The following is a 14,043-nucleotide window of genomic DNA, read 5'->3' as shown; positions in this document are numbered from 1 at the left end:
CAGAGGAGCTCAGGTCTCGACGGAAGGCTGTGTTTTGGCTCACGTGTTGTTTCAGAAAGCACAAGTGTGGGAGGTTCATCTTTAAACGCAGACTGAACTCTGAATCTCTCCCTAATTGCTTGACCTTAACCACTTTGGTACTGTTGTTCTTTCTTCCTCAGGGTTGGCAGCCTATTTCTTCCAACAGCCCATGGACCAGGTGATTGTGTCCGGACAGTCCGTGACGCTGGCTTGCGTGGTGATGGGCTACCGAGGCATGGTGCAGTGGACCAAGGACGGGCTGGCCTTGGGGGGAGAAAGAGACCTGCCAGGTACGCTCGCCGTGGTACTGGGAGGGAAGCAGGTACAGTAGCGATTAGTCGCTGTAGTAAACCTGTACGACTCCAGGGGGCGCTGCGGGCGCCTCTTTGCATCCTGGGTTCTGCAAACTCACCTTACGTGATAACCTGCTTTTCTCCTTGCTCCAGGCTGGTCACGCTACTCCATCGTTGGAGATGCATCTGCTGGGCAGCACAACCTGAAGATTGACTACGCCGAACTGGATGATGATGCCATCTATGAATGCCAGGCCACTCAGGCCGCCCTGCGATCGCAGAGGGCCAAGCTGACCGTACTCAGTGAGTTCTCTTCCCTCCTACTTTATTTCTTAGACCACTGACACGATTCTCCCACTTCACCCTCTTTTTGAAGCGGCCCCATCCTTGCTCAGGCTCGAGAGTGCTTAAAATCCAGTTTTTCAAAACCGTTCTTTCTCCACCCAATAATGATAATGATAATAAGGGCTCTACTTGTATTCTTAGCAGGCTGTGTGCTTTGTGCATTGAAGTAGTAGTAGTAGTAGTAGTAGTAGTAATTCATTATTTATACCACGCCCATCTGGCTAGGTTTCCCCAGCCACTCTGGGCGGCTTCCAACAAAATATTAAAAACACGTTACAACATCAAACATTAAAAACTTCCCTAAGCAGGGCTGCCTTCAGATGTCTTCTAAAAGTCAGATAGTTGTTTATTTCCTTGACATCCGATGGAAGGGTGTTCCACAGGGTGGGCACCACTACCGAGAAGGCCCTCTGCCTGGTTCCCTGTAACCTTGCAGTGAGGGAGCCACCAGAAGGCCCTCGGAGCTGGACCTCGGTGTCTGGGCTGAATGATGGGGGTGGAGATGCTCCTTCAGGTATACTGGACCAAGGCCGTTTAGGGCTTTAATGGTCAGCACCAACACTTTGAATTGTGCTCAGAAACATACTGGGAGCCAATGTAGGTCTTTCAGGACTGGTGTTATGTGGTCTTGGCGGCCACTCCCAGTCACCAGTCTAGCTGCCGCATTCTGGATTAGTTGTAGTTTCCGGAGCCCCTTCAAAGGTAGCCCCACGTAAAGTGCATTGAAGTAGTCCAAGCGGGAGATAACTAGAGCATGCACCACTCTGGCGAGACAGTCTGCGGGCAGATAGGGTCTCAGCCTATGTATCAGATGGAGCTGGTAAACAGCTGCCCTGGACACAAAATTGACCTGTGCCTCCATGGACAGATGTGAGTCCAAAATGACTCCCAGGCTGTGCACCTGGTCCTTCAGGGGCACAGTTACCCCATTCAAGACCAAGGAGAAGACAATCCTGGTTAATATATAACGAGAGTTGAAAATTCCTGCATCCAGTTCTGGCTTCTTGGATCTCGTATTGGCAAAGCCTTCCTGGCTTTTCTGCGAATCTATCAATGTGTCTTGGCAGCATAAATGGAGCTGGAGGATACGTTGTTGTGACAGCCCATCAGCACACAGCCACAGGGGCCTTTCCAGTCCAGGCCCAGAGGCGTAGCTAGGGGGGTGTGGGGCACTGGGTGCTACATCATGGAGGTGGCACTTGCCACAGGGCCTGCAGCACGCCCGAGCCACATGTCTCTCCTGGGAGTGATGCAGTGGCTTGGGCGTCAGCGGGCTCTGCCCAAAAAAGCAACACGGGCCTGCAGGGTCCTGGAGTGGAACATGGCTAGGGCACTGGGATTCTGGCGTGCCCCGCAGGCACCTCGCCTGCCCCCTTTCTGTGACATTCACATGCAGGGCGCTCGTGCCACCCCGGGTGTCCAAGTGGCTAGCTGCACCGCTGCCCTGGCCGAATCCTGTACTCTTTTAGTTGCTAGGAAGTAGGGCTGAACAAATCGGTCATTTGCAGTTTCTCTCATTTTTCCCAGTCTGGAATTTAGCTCCCCACATTTCTGCATCAATTTGAGATTATTATTTTTTGCCAAAAACGAAAACCCCCGCCCTCGTGAAAATTCACCAGTTTCAGTGTGGATTTCTCCTAACAGCTGCTGTTTTGACAAACATACGCATTTCTGCAAGCAAGGTCCCCTAATACAATGCATTTTTTGTACATTACTTTCATATCCATTCATAGGCATGCTTTACCCTAATCTAGGCATTTTTGTACGCATGGCTTGGCTGCATTGCAAAATTCGGAGCTGTGTGAATTTTAAAGGGCAGCTGTGCCTCAGTTCATTGGCTCGTTTGGAAACGGCAAATTAGGTAGCTTTGCCTTTAAATGTGAGATGAATTGAATTTCTTCCCTATCCCTATGGGGTACTCAAGACGTCTCTCCACTAGTTAGGAATTCCTGACTCACTGCTTTTGTAGCACACCTTCCTGTGTCTTGGCTGAATCAGAAATATACTTTTACTCTGGCTCAGTCTCCTATGTGTGGTGAAGAGTTGGCGTGCATCTGCCCCATTACCACCAATGTGCCCACCTGGGGATTGAACCTGGGACCTTCTGCATTCAAAGCAAGTGTCCTACCACTGAGCTACACCCCTTCGCTGCTATCAGAGGCCTAGATCTCAGTACCATTTTAATGCCAGCTTTGCGAACAAGCTCATGCTTCGCATGCATAGTTCCTGGTTCTATCCCCACCATCTCACATTTAAAGGATCTGGCGAGCAGGTGATGGAACTTTCCACCTGTCAAAGTTGGCTTGTCGCAGGTGTGGATCCAGTCCACCAGCTGCGTTCAGCAGCCCACCCCAGCCCTATATTAAAGATGCACCCAAGGATCCAGCCCACCAGCTGCGTTCAGCAGCCCACCCCAGCCCTATATTAAAGATGCACCCAAGGACCAGCTACTGCAGCCAGGACTTTGCTGCAATCCTATCTGGCTCTGCTCACACCTGGCAGTGCTGCTCCCTCTGTAGACCTCAGCTAATGGTTTTCTGGAGAAAGGACCCACATACATGATAAGCTGGTTTTGCTGCATATCCCCTGAAGAATGGGGGCCAGCCAGAAAAATCTGCTGGCAGGAAGCTGCTGGCTCTTGTGCAGTAAACGATTAAGTGCTTCACTTCTCCCTCTTTACAAAATCTGGCTCTGATGGAAACTCTCTGCTGCTGCTTCTGCCCTGCCTAGAGTGTTTTTGGTGGTTTTTTTCTGGAGAAGCTTGTGTGGCCCAGTCCTCTTGCACCTGGGAGTGTGCCCCCTTACCAGATAACACAGCTAACTTATCTTCTCCATGTCTCTTCTTCCAAGTCCCTCCCAATGACCCTGAGATCCAGAACGGTCCCATCGTGCATGTGATATCCAACATCCCCTACAACCTGTCGTGCCGTGCTGCCGGGGCCAAGCCAGCTGCCGAAATCAGCTGGTACCGAGATGGGCAACGCCAGGAGTCTGCCGTGTACTCCAAGGTGAGACTTTGCTGAGTGTTGGCAAGAGCTAGACAAGCAGAGGAGGGGGATCAAAAGTAGGACAGCGAGTCTGAGATCTATCTGGGTAAGCCTGGCGAAACGTCCAGCACCCTCCCTTCGTCCAACACAATCTGGGTTGTCAGGCTGACTTATCCTTTCACCTAATGCTGCTGTTGCCGAACGACAAGTCGGTCCATAATAAAAGCAGGCTCCTCCACAATTTAATTGTGGATGACAGGACTGACCTGGTATGTATTACCGAGACCTCAGTGGACAACTGGGAAGGCCAGATCTCTCCCAAGCTCTTGGTGGTGCAAAAACACAGGTTGTCACTGTCACTCATTGTAACTCCATCCTTCTCCATTCTTTTTCACCGAGAAACTAATGTCAGGTTTTAGGGGTTGTTCTGAGCGTTACGTTTAGGATTAGGGTCCCAGAGATGAAACAATAGCCCCCACTGCCCAATAAAAAAGGTAAAAGGTAAAGGACCCCTGGATGGCTAAGTCCAGTCAAAAGCGACTGTGGGGTGCGGCGCTCATCTCGCTTTCAGGCCAAGGGAGCCGGCATTTGTCCACAGACAGCCTTCTAGGTCATGTGCCCAGCATGACTAAACTGCTTCTGGCCCAATGGGACGCTGTGATGAGTGCCATAGCGCACGAAAAAACTGTTTACCTTTCTGCTGCAGTGGAACCTATTTATCTATTTGCACTGGTGTGCTTTCGAACTGCTCGGTTGGCAGGAGCTGGGACAGAGCAACGGGAGCTCACTCCGTCATGGGTATTCAAACAGCCAGCCTTCCAATCAGCAAGCCCAAGAGGCTCAGTGGTTTAGACCACAGCTCCACCTGCGTCCCTGTTATTGCATGAGGGGTGCATGAGGGGTGCTGGTGAACCCACAGTTGATTGTGCTTGGGGACTTCAACCGCCACACCAAGCCTGCCTTATCTGGGCTGGCTCAGGACTTTGTGACCATATCAATTAAGGGACTATCTCAGCATACCAGGCATGGGGAGCCTGTGGCCCTCCAGATGTTCAGTGAATCATAGAATTGTAGAATTGGGTGGGACCACAAGATTCATCTCGTCCAACCTCCTGCAATGCAAGAATCTTTCACTCAATGTGGGGCTCAAAGCCGCAATCCTGAGATTAACAGTCTACTGCTCTACCAGCAGGGTTGGACTACAACTCCCAGCATTCCTTAGCATTGGTCATGCCGGCTGAGGCTGGTGGGAGCTGTAGTCCAGTGGCCACTGGAGGGGCACAGATTCCTCAGTCCAGCTTCCTCAGTTAAGCCTCCACCACTTTGAATCATGCTCAGGAACAGACCAAAGCCCAGCAAAGTTATTTCAATATAGATGAGATGCATTGCACAGCAGCGAGCTTGGCTCCAACATTTGAACAAGAAGACATGATCGATCCCGGTGTTCTATGAAATCTACCTGATGATATACAAGCTTTCAGCCACTGGTTGTTGTATTCACACATTCACAAATGGTAATGTTAGACCTGCCTGCCCCGAGGGAAGGAAGAAGCAAGGGAGCCTAGGCCACAAAGCATGCATGCCACCAGCTCCCCATTGGCCAGAGAGGACTCTGTTGCTCTACATTTGGTATATAATGTATTCATTTTAGGGTTTTAAAATGGTAAATCCCCTTGGGTGCCTTGGCGGACAGGCAGTGTACAAATCCAATAAATGAATACTGGATGCAGGCTGGAAAAAGGAAAAGTGTGTGTGTGTGTGTGTGTGTGTGTGTGTGTGTGTAGGTAGAGGCGCTGTCTCCAGAGAGTGGCTATCCAAGGAAATATTCAACATGGAAACCCTTCTCCTTCCTCTCCTGCAGGCCCTCATGGACGACGGCAAGCGAGAAGTGGCTGTCAGCACCCTCCTCTTGACCCCCAGCAGCAGGGACATGGGCAGCTCGTTCACCTGCCGAGTCAGCAACCCAGCAGCCCCGGCCGGCAAGCAGACCACGGTCACCCTCAATGTGCAATGTGAGCCCACAGGGCATGGGCCTGCCGGGAAGGGGTGGGACTCTCTGACAGCGCATCTGCCTTCCGCGCAGAAGTTCCTGGGTTCAGTCTCCCGGCACCTTCAGTTGTGGCTGGGCGTTTTCCCTGCCTGGAGGGGCGCTGCCAGTCAGTGTAGGCAATACTGAGTTGGTGGTCTGATTCAGTATGAGGGAGGCAGCTTCCTATGTTGAAGGAGAGCTGGGAAGAGAGGAAACGGAGCTGTTTCACATGGCGGGATGGCTTTGTGGTGCAATAAACGTGGCCACATTCACACTGTAAATTTGAAACGCTACGATGCCATTTTAAACAACCACGTCTTTCCCCAAGGAATACTGGGAAATGTGGTTTGTTAAGGGTCCTGAGAGTTGTCAAAAGAGATTCCAGTTCCCCTCACAGAGCTACAATTCCCAGAGTGGTTGAACAGTCAATCCCCTTTCCCAGGGAACACTCTGAATTGTGTGTAGTTCTGTGAGGGGAATAGGGGCCTGCTGACAACTCTCAGGATTGTTGATAAAGTACGGTTTAAAGTGCTGTGATACCGCTTTAAATGCATAGCTCAGATGGGGCCCCGGCCACTGTGGGGTAGTCCAATGAAATAAGAGCTTGGAGCCGCCCTTAGAGTCCTTATGTCCTGCAGAAGCAGTGCTCTTGTTACCTTGCTGTGGCTTGGGGCTTCTGAAAGCATGGAAACCTGGAGGAGCAAGCTATGTCGAATCCTAGCTACCTGCCCTGGCAGCAGCCTAACTGACTGTACCCAGGTGGAACAGCTAATAGACACAATATAGGTTGATAATAAGGGTGCTAAGCAGATTCAGCGATGGATAGTAAAAGATCCAAGCTGATGCTGGCTATAGGTACAAACTTTGGTACCCATTTCCCAATTGGGATAAAGGCCTCGGGGAGAAATAAGGCATAAACCTTACCTTTTGGGCATCCCTTTGCCGGGTCACTGGGGCCTTTACACTAAAGGAAATAAATGTTCAGGATTTTCATCCGTTCCTCTCCCTCCGTCTTGCAGATCCACCGGTTGTCATGCTCTCGGTGCAGCCACAAACTGTGGCCGAGGGTGGCAAAGTGAGCTTCCTCTGCACGGCCACCTCCAACCCCGAAGTGACAGGCTACAGGTAAGGGCTAGAAAGAGCAGGCAGCCTGCCCATCAGAGATCATGCAGCAGCAATGGTGTGACTGGGATGCCCTCTAATGGCAACACTGGAGATGGCACGCTCGTTGACGCTTGCCGGTTAGCAAGACAGCAAAGTGTATTTGCTTTCTTTTGCTGTGGTTTTTGCCCTTCACCCTTCCTCACCTTTCAAAGGAAGACAAGACCCCTAGGGAATCAGGCCAGAGGTCCATCTAGCCCAACATCCTGTTTCCTTCAGTGGCCAGCCAGATGCAAAATGCAGGACATGAGAGCAATTTGGCCCTCTGCCGCCCTCTCAGGCGGTGGCGTTACTGCATAGCCATCATGACTAGTACCCACTGACAGCCTGACCCTCCAAGCATCTGCCTAATCCCTCTTTTAAACCTTCTAAGTTGCTTGCCATCTCCAAATCTTGTGGCAGAGAGTTCCACAGTTCAACTCTGCCCTGTGTGAGGAAGTCGTTTCCTTTTGTCCATTCTGAATCTCCCACCTTTCTGCTTCATTGGATGGGCCCCGGGGAGGGAGATGAACTTCGGTTCACTTTCCCCACACAGCGCATGATTTTATATATCTCTCTCAAGTCCCTACACGCTCCTTATGCACCTGCTTTCTAAATGAAAGATCGCCCAGCATTGTATGGCATTCCACACAGGGCAGGAGAGGGCAATATTTTTGGGGTCCATTGGGTCAGAGATCTTCCCTTCCTTCAATGGGCCAACTTTGATGAACCAACCACCTGACATCGTATTGACTTTGGGTGATTGACAAGTGGGTTGTCACACCCTGCTGTCCAAGCTGAACTGCCGAGGTGAGCAGAGATCCTGCACAAAGCCAGGAGTGAACTGTCTGCCCATCAGGAGGCTCAATCCTGCTTTGTGCAGGGTTCGGGTACTGGGAACTGGGAACTGGCTGGTGCACCTGAAGTAAGCAGGATTGAACTCCCCACATGTCAGCGGGTGTAGGGATGGTTCAATCCTGCTCTCTGCAGCTGCATCCCCACCTGCCCTGCACCTGATGTCACATACGATGGGCATGGTTTTAGGGGGGAAATGGCCTTGTGGTCCAAAATGGGGAGGCCTTGCGACCCACATTTGGCCCATGAGCCAGAACGTCCCTGGCCCTGACGTCGGGGAACCTTTCCTCATAAAGGACCCCTTGAGCCAATCTCTCCTAAGACCGCACATCTCTTCACAGGTGGGCGAAAGGAGGTGTGCCTATCTCGGAGGCCAATGGCGACAGCTACGAGGCAACGGTTGACCAGTCCTTCTTCACAGAGCCTGTGTCGTGTGAAGTGTCCAATGCTGTGGGCAGCACCAATGTCAGCACACTGGTGGATGTGCATTGTAAGTAAAGGAGGTGGCTCCAGATCCCAAGATAAATGGGGGGGGGGGTGTAGCTCAGTGGCAGAGAACACACCTGATCCCAGAGTCAGCCCCCGCCATCTTCCCTTAAAAGAATAAAGAAGTAGAGCAATGGGAAAGACCCCTCTAGGAGACCTGAGAATGCCAGAGACAGTCCGAGTGAAAAACACTGAGCAGGGTGGATAAATTGCCAGACTCTGGGGTCACCAGTGTGACAACTGCAAGTGCCCACCAGTATCTCCTAAGTCTCAGTCAATATGCCCTCAAAAATCCACAATGCGTGAAAGACCTTTGCTCTTCCTGCTCCGTTCCTGCTTGAACTTGCTTGGCCGCCCCGACATGGCCTCCACAGCAGCCATTTTGTGTCACAATGCCACACGCACAACGGCAGCCATTTTGCTCCCACAGCACTTTCTCAAAGGCCAAAGCATGCCCACTGTCCCAAGAAGATTGGTGACCCCCGGCCTGGCCTTGTCTAAGGCAGCTTTCAGTGCGCCTAAAATGGAGTTTGGTAGAGGGTCTTCCAAGGTTTACTCTGCTTATGGGTAATGTAATTAGGGTATATAACTGTGATAAGTTCAGATAATGGACTGGCAAGCTCTCGCCTCAGACAGTCCCTTGCCATCCTGCTTTGCCCAACGCCTGTTTGGCTAGTGTAGGTCATGACAGGAATCCTTGGAATTACATTCAGGATGGGTGAACAACCTCTGTTTGCCTTGGAAATGATGGAGAGGTGCGTTGCACGCAATCGCTTTTGTGTGCTCTCACAAACATTGGAAGGTTTTTTGAGTACTTGGAAATATTACGGGTGGTCGGTGGGGAACAACTATTATTCCCACCTCTCTCTGCTCCAGCAAAAAGCCTTGTTCCAGCAAAACAGGTGCTCTAGGGGGAGGGGAAAGCCCACTTTGCAAGGGGTTAAGCTTTTGCACACAGGCAGCAACCATTATTTTGTGATCAGCTCTGTTAGAAGTGCCCCTATGCAAGCTATTGGAGGCATCATTTCCTTCAGTTTGCAAATAGATCCTTTGATGGACTTGACCTTGGCTCAGAGTGTGACAACCTTGCTCAGAATGGGCTGTGGCTGCTTCAGTCCAGCTCACAAAAATTTGAGCAGGGACGCTCATAGATTAGTCAGGCACTAGCTCTAAATTTTCACCCCAACCCTAATTTACATGGTCAATGTGCTTCTTATACACTTTTGCCAATGATTCTTACAAAACCTCCAGAAGGTAGTTACTTCCAGTATCATTATTCCCATATTGCAGATAGGGAGACTGAGGCTGAAGGTCAGGCCTCCATTCAACTAACTCTCGGCAACCCCTTTCTTTCTGTCTGCAGTCGGACCCCGCCTCGTCTCTCAGCCAAAGCCCCTGACGGTTGACATTGGTGCAGACGCTTCTTTCACCTGTACCTGGACTGGGAACCCTCCTCTCACCCTGGCCTGGACCAAGAAAGGGTCTAGTGTGGTAAGTGCAGCATCAGCCCCCTGTTCAGATTTTTATTATAGGAACAAATATGAAATAGAAAGAGTCTAATATGGCGAGTGATTTACACCAGGAGCCCATGCGCTCTGAACTTGCTTGCAACTTTCAAATCATGCCAATTTCCCTTTTCCCCAAAAAAAGTTGGAAGTTAAAAAAAATAAATAGCTCTGGGATTGTAATTTGCAAATTACACCAATTTTTGAAGAAGAAAAGAAATAGATCTCAGAGGCCCACCTGCCACTGCTTCACTTGCCTATAAACACAGAAGGCAAGAGAATGAAGGATGCCCCGCCCACTTTGCCTCTGGCCCCGCCCATCGCCAAATTACCCCCAGGGACTGGGGTCAGGAGAGAGACTCCCCACCCCTGCTGGAAAGATTCCTTTGGTCCTAAGAGAGCCACGACCAGAACTCCTTGTACCAACAGGTGCTGAGCAACGGCAACACTCTGCATCTCAAGGCGGTGACGCAGGAAGACGCCGGCGTTTATGTGTGCAAAGCCATTGTGCCGCGCATTGGAGTGGCGGAGAAGGAGGTGACCCTGGCTGTAAATGGTGAGAGGCCTGGCCTTGCATTGGCGGGTGTGGCAAGACTGTTAAAGGGAGCAGAGCAGAGCAAAGATGGGATAGGATTGCAGCTTGCCTTGCCTGGGGACCATAAGAAGCTGGCTTAGCTTAGACCATTCTCGTTCCTACCTGGAAAAGCCAGGGATGGAACCATGGATCTTTCTGCTCTGCATGCATGGCAGATGCTTTACCATTGAGCTGTATGCCCTGCTTTCCTGGGAAAGATAGGAGGGAGCCTTGGTGGAATCCGCAAGCCTCTACACCTGAGATGCTCTCTTCTTAACCAAATCATAGCCAGCTCCTGTAGCCTTCTAAAACAGTAACTAAGGAATGGGGAGGGGAGAAAGGGCCTCTTCTGTTTTGAACACTGCCCTGATTGTGTCCTCTTTTCCAGGTCCACCCATTATCAGCGCAGAACCAAGCCAGCAGACTGCAGTGGGGACCAAGGCACGGCTGGAGTGCTTAGTGGGGAGTGTCCCACCTCCTGATAGGATAGTAAGTACTTCAGTCAACTAGCCTTTCCAGATCTGCTGTTCCTTGTCCCTTAACCTGTGTGTACTTCGGTATACCTGAAGGAGTGTCTCCACCCTAATCGTTCAGCCCAGGCACTGAGGTCCAGCTCCAAGGGCCTTCTGGTGGCTCCCACACTGCGGGAAGCGAAGCCACAGGGAACCCGGCAGAGGGCCTTCTCAGCAGTGGCACCTGCCCTGTGGAACGCCCTCCCATCAGATGTCAAGGAAATAAACAACTATCTGACTTTTAGAAGACATCTGAAGGCAGCCCTGTTTAGGGAAGTTTTTAATGTCTGATGTTTTATCGTTTTTTAAAATATTATTATTATCATTAATTCTGTTCCCCAGGGCCGCTGGGGAAACCCGGCCAGATGGGCGCATTATAAAGAATGAATTATTATTATAAATTATTATAGTAGCACTTTGCAAGCTCAAGAATTCAGCATTCTGGAAATCTCAACTTTTAAATCAAGAGAACGCAGGTTTCTAGCCCTCTGGACGTACATAATATTACATAGGCACAGCGGCTATTGGATAGCTGTTCTTAAAACATGTGTGCATTTTTTTCTGCCCATCTTGGGGCAAGCTCTGGCAGCTTTCACTATCGTTTCAAGTTGAATTTCACTATTTCTTTATTATACAAGTATCTTCATCCTACCTTTCAGCTGGAAAAAGAGGGAGGGAAGTGATGGTCAGGACTGCTTATAACAAATTTGACAGGAGCACATTATAAAAATGAAAACACATCAAATCAGGGACCAGCTGCAGCAGATAAAGCTGCTGTTAAAAATAAGGATTGGTTCAATGAGCTCTTCATCTTGTGCTCTACAACAGAGTTATGGCTGTTCCCCAACCAAAACTGCTTGCGATATCCCAAATGTGGCTATGCTGCAGCTTCAGGGTTGCTCTGAGCTGAGACACATTCTGAGCAGGCTCTCCATCGGAGGGTGTGGGGCTCCGCCAGACACAGCATTGCCCTTTGCCCCCTTCAGCAGTGGCAGAATGAATTGTGCAAAATAAGCAGCTCAGTGTGCAAAAGTTGCTTAATCTGCAGGATTTATATGGGTCACTGAATTCAGCGTTTCTTGGTCCAGAATCCCAATGTTCCTATCCCAAAGCACACAGCATTCTGGCCTTTTAATTTCTCCTTGACCAACTAGAGGAGATCCATGGGATTTTTTATTTTTGCTTTTTGTCCGGTTCAGATTAGAGTTGCAGGGCTTTGTGGGGAACTTTGGGGCTTCTAGTTGTTGCTGAACTGCAACTCCCATCATCCCTGGCTATTGACCATGCCTACTGGGGCTGATGGGAGTTATAGTTCAGGAACGTCTGGAGGACCAAAGGTTCCCCACAATTGGGGTTAACCTTTGCCCCTCTGTGCTGTTGTTGTTTTTTCTGGCAGAAATCTCCCTCCACCTGCTAAAAAAAAACAACCTACTAGCTAATGAGTCAAAACATAGATGCCGTGGTTGCTCTCGGGCAAATGGCTTAAGGGGAGGGGTGTGGTGTTCACCTGAGAGAACAGCGCGGAGGGGGAAGGGTTAAACCCCCTCCTCCAGTCCCAGCCTGAATGAGGATCCCATATGTGTTTCCACCTGCCTCCAGATGGCAGGTTGCCACCCCCACCCAATCCCAGATCAAAGGTTTTTGAGAGGCTGGTGGGTTTTTAGAAAAGGGGGAGTGGGTGACCCTGCATTCTTGAAAGTCAGTGAATGATACAACTTGGATACACCAAGCAGAGCAAAGGTTTATTGACTTTGTTCCCACCACGCCGAGAAATCCTCAGAGGGCCTAGCGCTCCCCTTGCAGCTTTAAATCACTACGCAAGGTGCCTATTAACATCTGGAGAGCTATTTGTGGGTCGTGACTGACTGTGCAGTTCTGGTGATTTCCCAGCCCCCTTCCACTCGAGAGGCAGAGATCAAACAGATCTGCAGCAATCTGGACAAAATAAGCAGATTTTTGCGTGTGGTCTATTTTTCTACATTTCACACAAGACTTTTTCTATGTTGCGCACAAGAAAGATTCTTGCATGGTGATTTTGGTGCACCATGAGTTGTTAGTTTATGTTTTATTTTGTTTTTGTATGGTGCAAACGATCCCATTTTTTCCATAGTGGTTTTTTATGTTGTTGTTTTTTGCACGATGCACGTGATCAGCCAGCCACAAGGTGGAGGAAATGCCACATGGAGTTGTGTTTCTAAAGAGTGTGCATGTGACAACTGTCACACATGCACTGGCTCCGGGTCAAAAACCTCTTAGCACACTTGAGTTTCCCATCTGCCTACCAATGGCATAAGGATACATTCCAAAGTGCAGGAGCTCTCCATGACAACCACCATTGCCATGACCTTTCTAAGGTGTACAGCAAATAATGAATATATGACAAATGCAAACAGTATAGCCACAAGCCAGCTCTTCTAGCAAACCCACCCTCCTGTTTTGCTTAGCATCCAGCCTGATAAAGTCTTCTGGCAGACTCTAAAGCTTGCTCAATAGTTTGTGACATTTTGGCTGAGCATAATGGGGAATTGTGCAAAATAAAAGGGTAGCCGTTTGACCCATCGCCTTGCAAGCTGATGTAACCTCCCTCTCCCTCTGCTCGGCTTATTTGCTGGATATCTCTCTAGCTTATTTGGCATGCAAAGTGTTTACAGGTAGCTCTCCTGCAGGTGACCCCATTCTCCCTTAGGTCCAGGTCTTGCGCCCCTGCCCACCTCCGTCCCAATGCCCCACTGCTGTTCCATAGCTGTCAAGCGTCCCTTATTTGGTGGGACAGTCCCTTATTCCAAGGCCATGTCCTGCTGCTGTCCCTTATTGATGATGTCCCTTAAATAAGCTACTGAAGGTAATGGGGCCCTTTCTATGTCCAGCTGTCCTTTGTCGACAACAAATTGTTGCTGCTTTTTGTGTTGAATATATGCTATATGGTAATTTATGGACCTAATACGTATCTAAAGCCCTTTGCACACAACAAAATATGTATTTTATCAAAGTATTTGTTGATCCCTTGTTTTGGCTGCTGATCCCTTATTTTTGAGGCTGCTGGTCCCTTATTTTCAAATCTGTAAGCTGACAGCTATGTGCTGTTCATAGCCTTGATCCTCTCCCTTTCCCCTTGTCGCAGGCTTGGGCATGGGGAGAACGGGTGCTGGATGCTGGCTCACTGGATCGCTTCACCGTGGACACAGTGGTAACGGACCAAGGGGTGCTCTCAGCCTTGCTGATCGACCCGACCCACGACGCCGACTTTGCCCTGCCCTACAACTGCACGGCCTGGAACCGCTTTGGTGCCCGCTCTG

General features: G+C 50.0%; 1 protein-coding gene across 2 annotated transcripts in view; it reads left to right on the top strand.

Moving 5' to 3' along the window:
• Positions 1-14,043, top strand: part of KIRREL2 (kirre like nephrin family adhesion molecule 2) — a 59,727-nt gene that overhangs the window by 36,880 nt on the left and 8,804 nt on the right. For both annotated transcript variants that reach the window (XM_081920595.1, XM_081920594.1), the window contains exons 2-11: positions 162-311; positions 468-617; positions 3,510-3,667; positions 5,508-5,658; positions 6,695-6,800; positions 8,012-8,160; positions 9,520-9,647; positions 10,091-10,217; positions 10,624-10,724; positions 13,869-14,043. The exon at positions 13,869-14,043 is cut by the window's right edge and continues 24 nt beyond it. In XM_081920595.1, coding sequence (XP_081776721.1) covers positions 162-311; positions 468-617; positions 3,510-3,667; positions 5,508-5,658; positions 6,695-6,800; positions 8,012-8,160; positions 9,520-9,647; positions 10,091-10,217; positions 10,624-10,724; positions 13,869-14,043 — 1,395 coding nt within the window. The remainder of the gene's footprint in view (positions 1-161; positions 312-467; positions 618-3,509; positions 3,668-5,507; positions 5,659-6,694; positions 6,801-8,011; positions 8,161-9,519; positions 9,648-10,090; positions 10,218-10,623; positions 10,725-13,868) is intronic.

The sequence above is a fragment of the Podarcis melisellensis genome (genome assembly GCF_964234715.1).
Source record: "Podarcis melisellensis genome assembly, chromosome: 8".
NCBI lineage: Eukaryota > Metazoa > Chordata > Lepidosauria > Squamata > Lacertidae > Podarcis > Podarcis melisellensis.
This window is presented reverse-complemented; position numbering and strand designations above follow the sequence as displayed.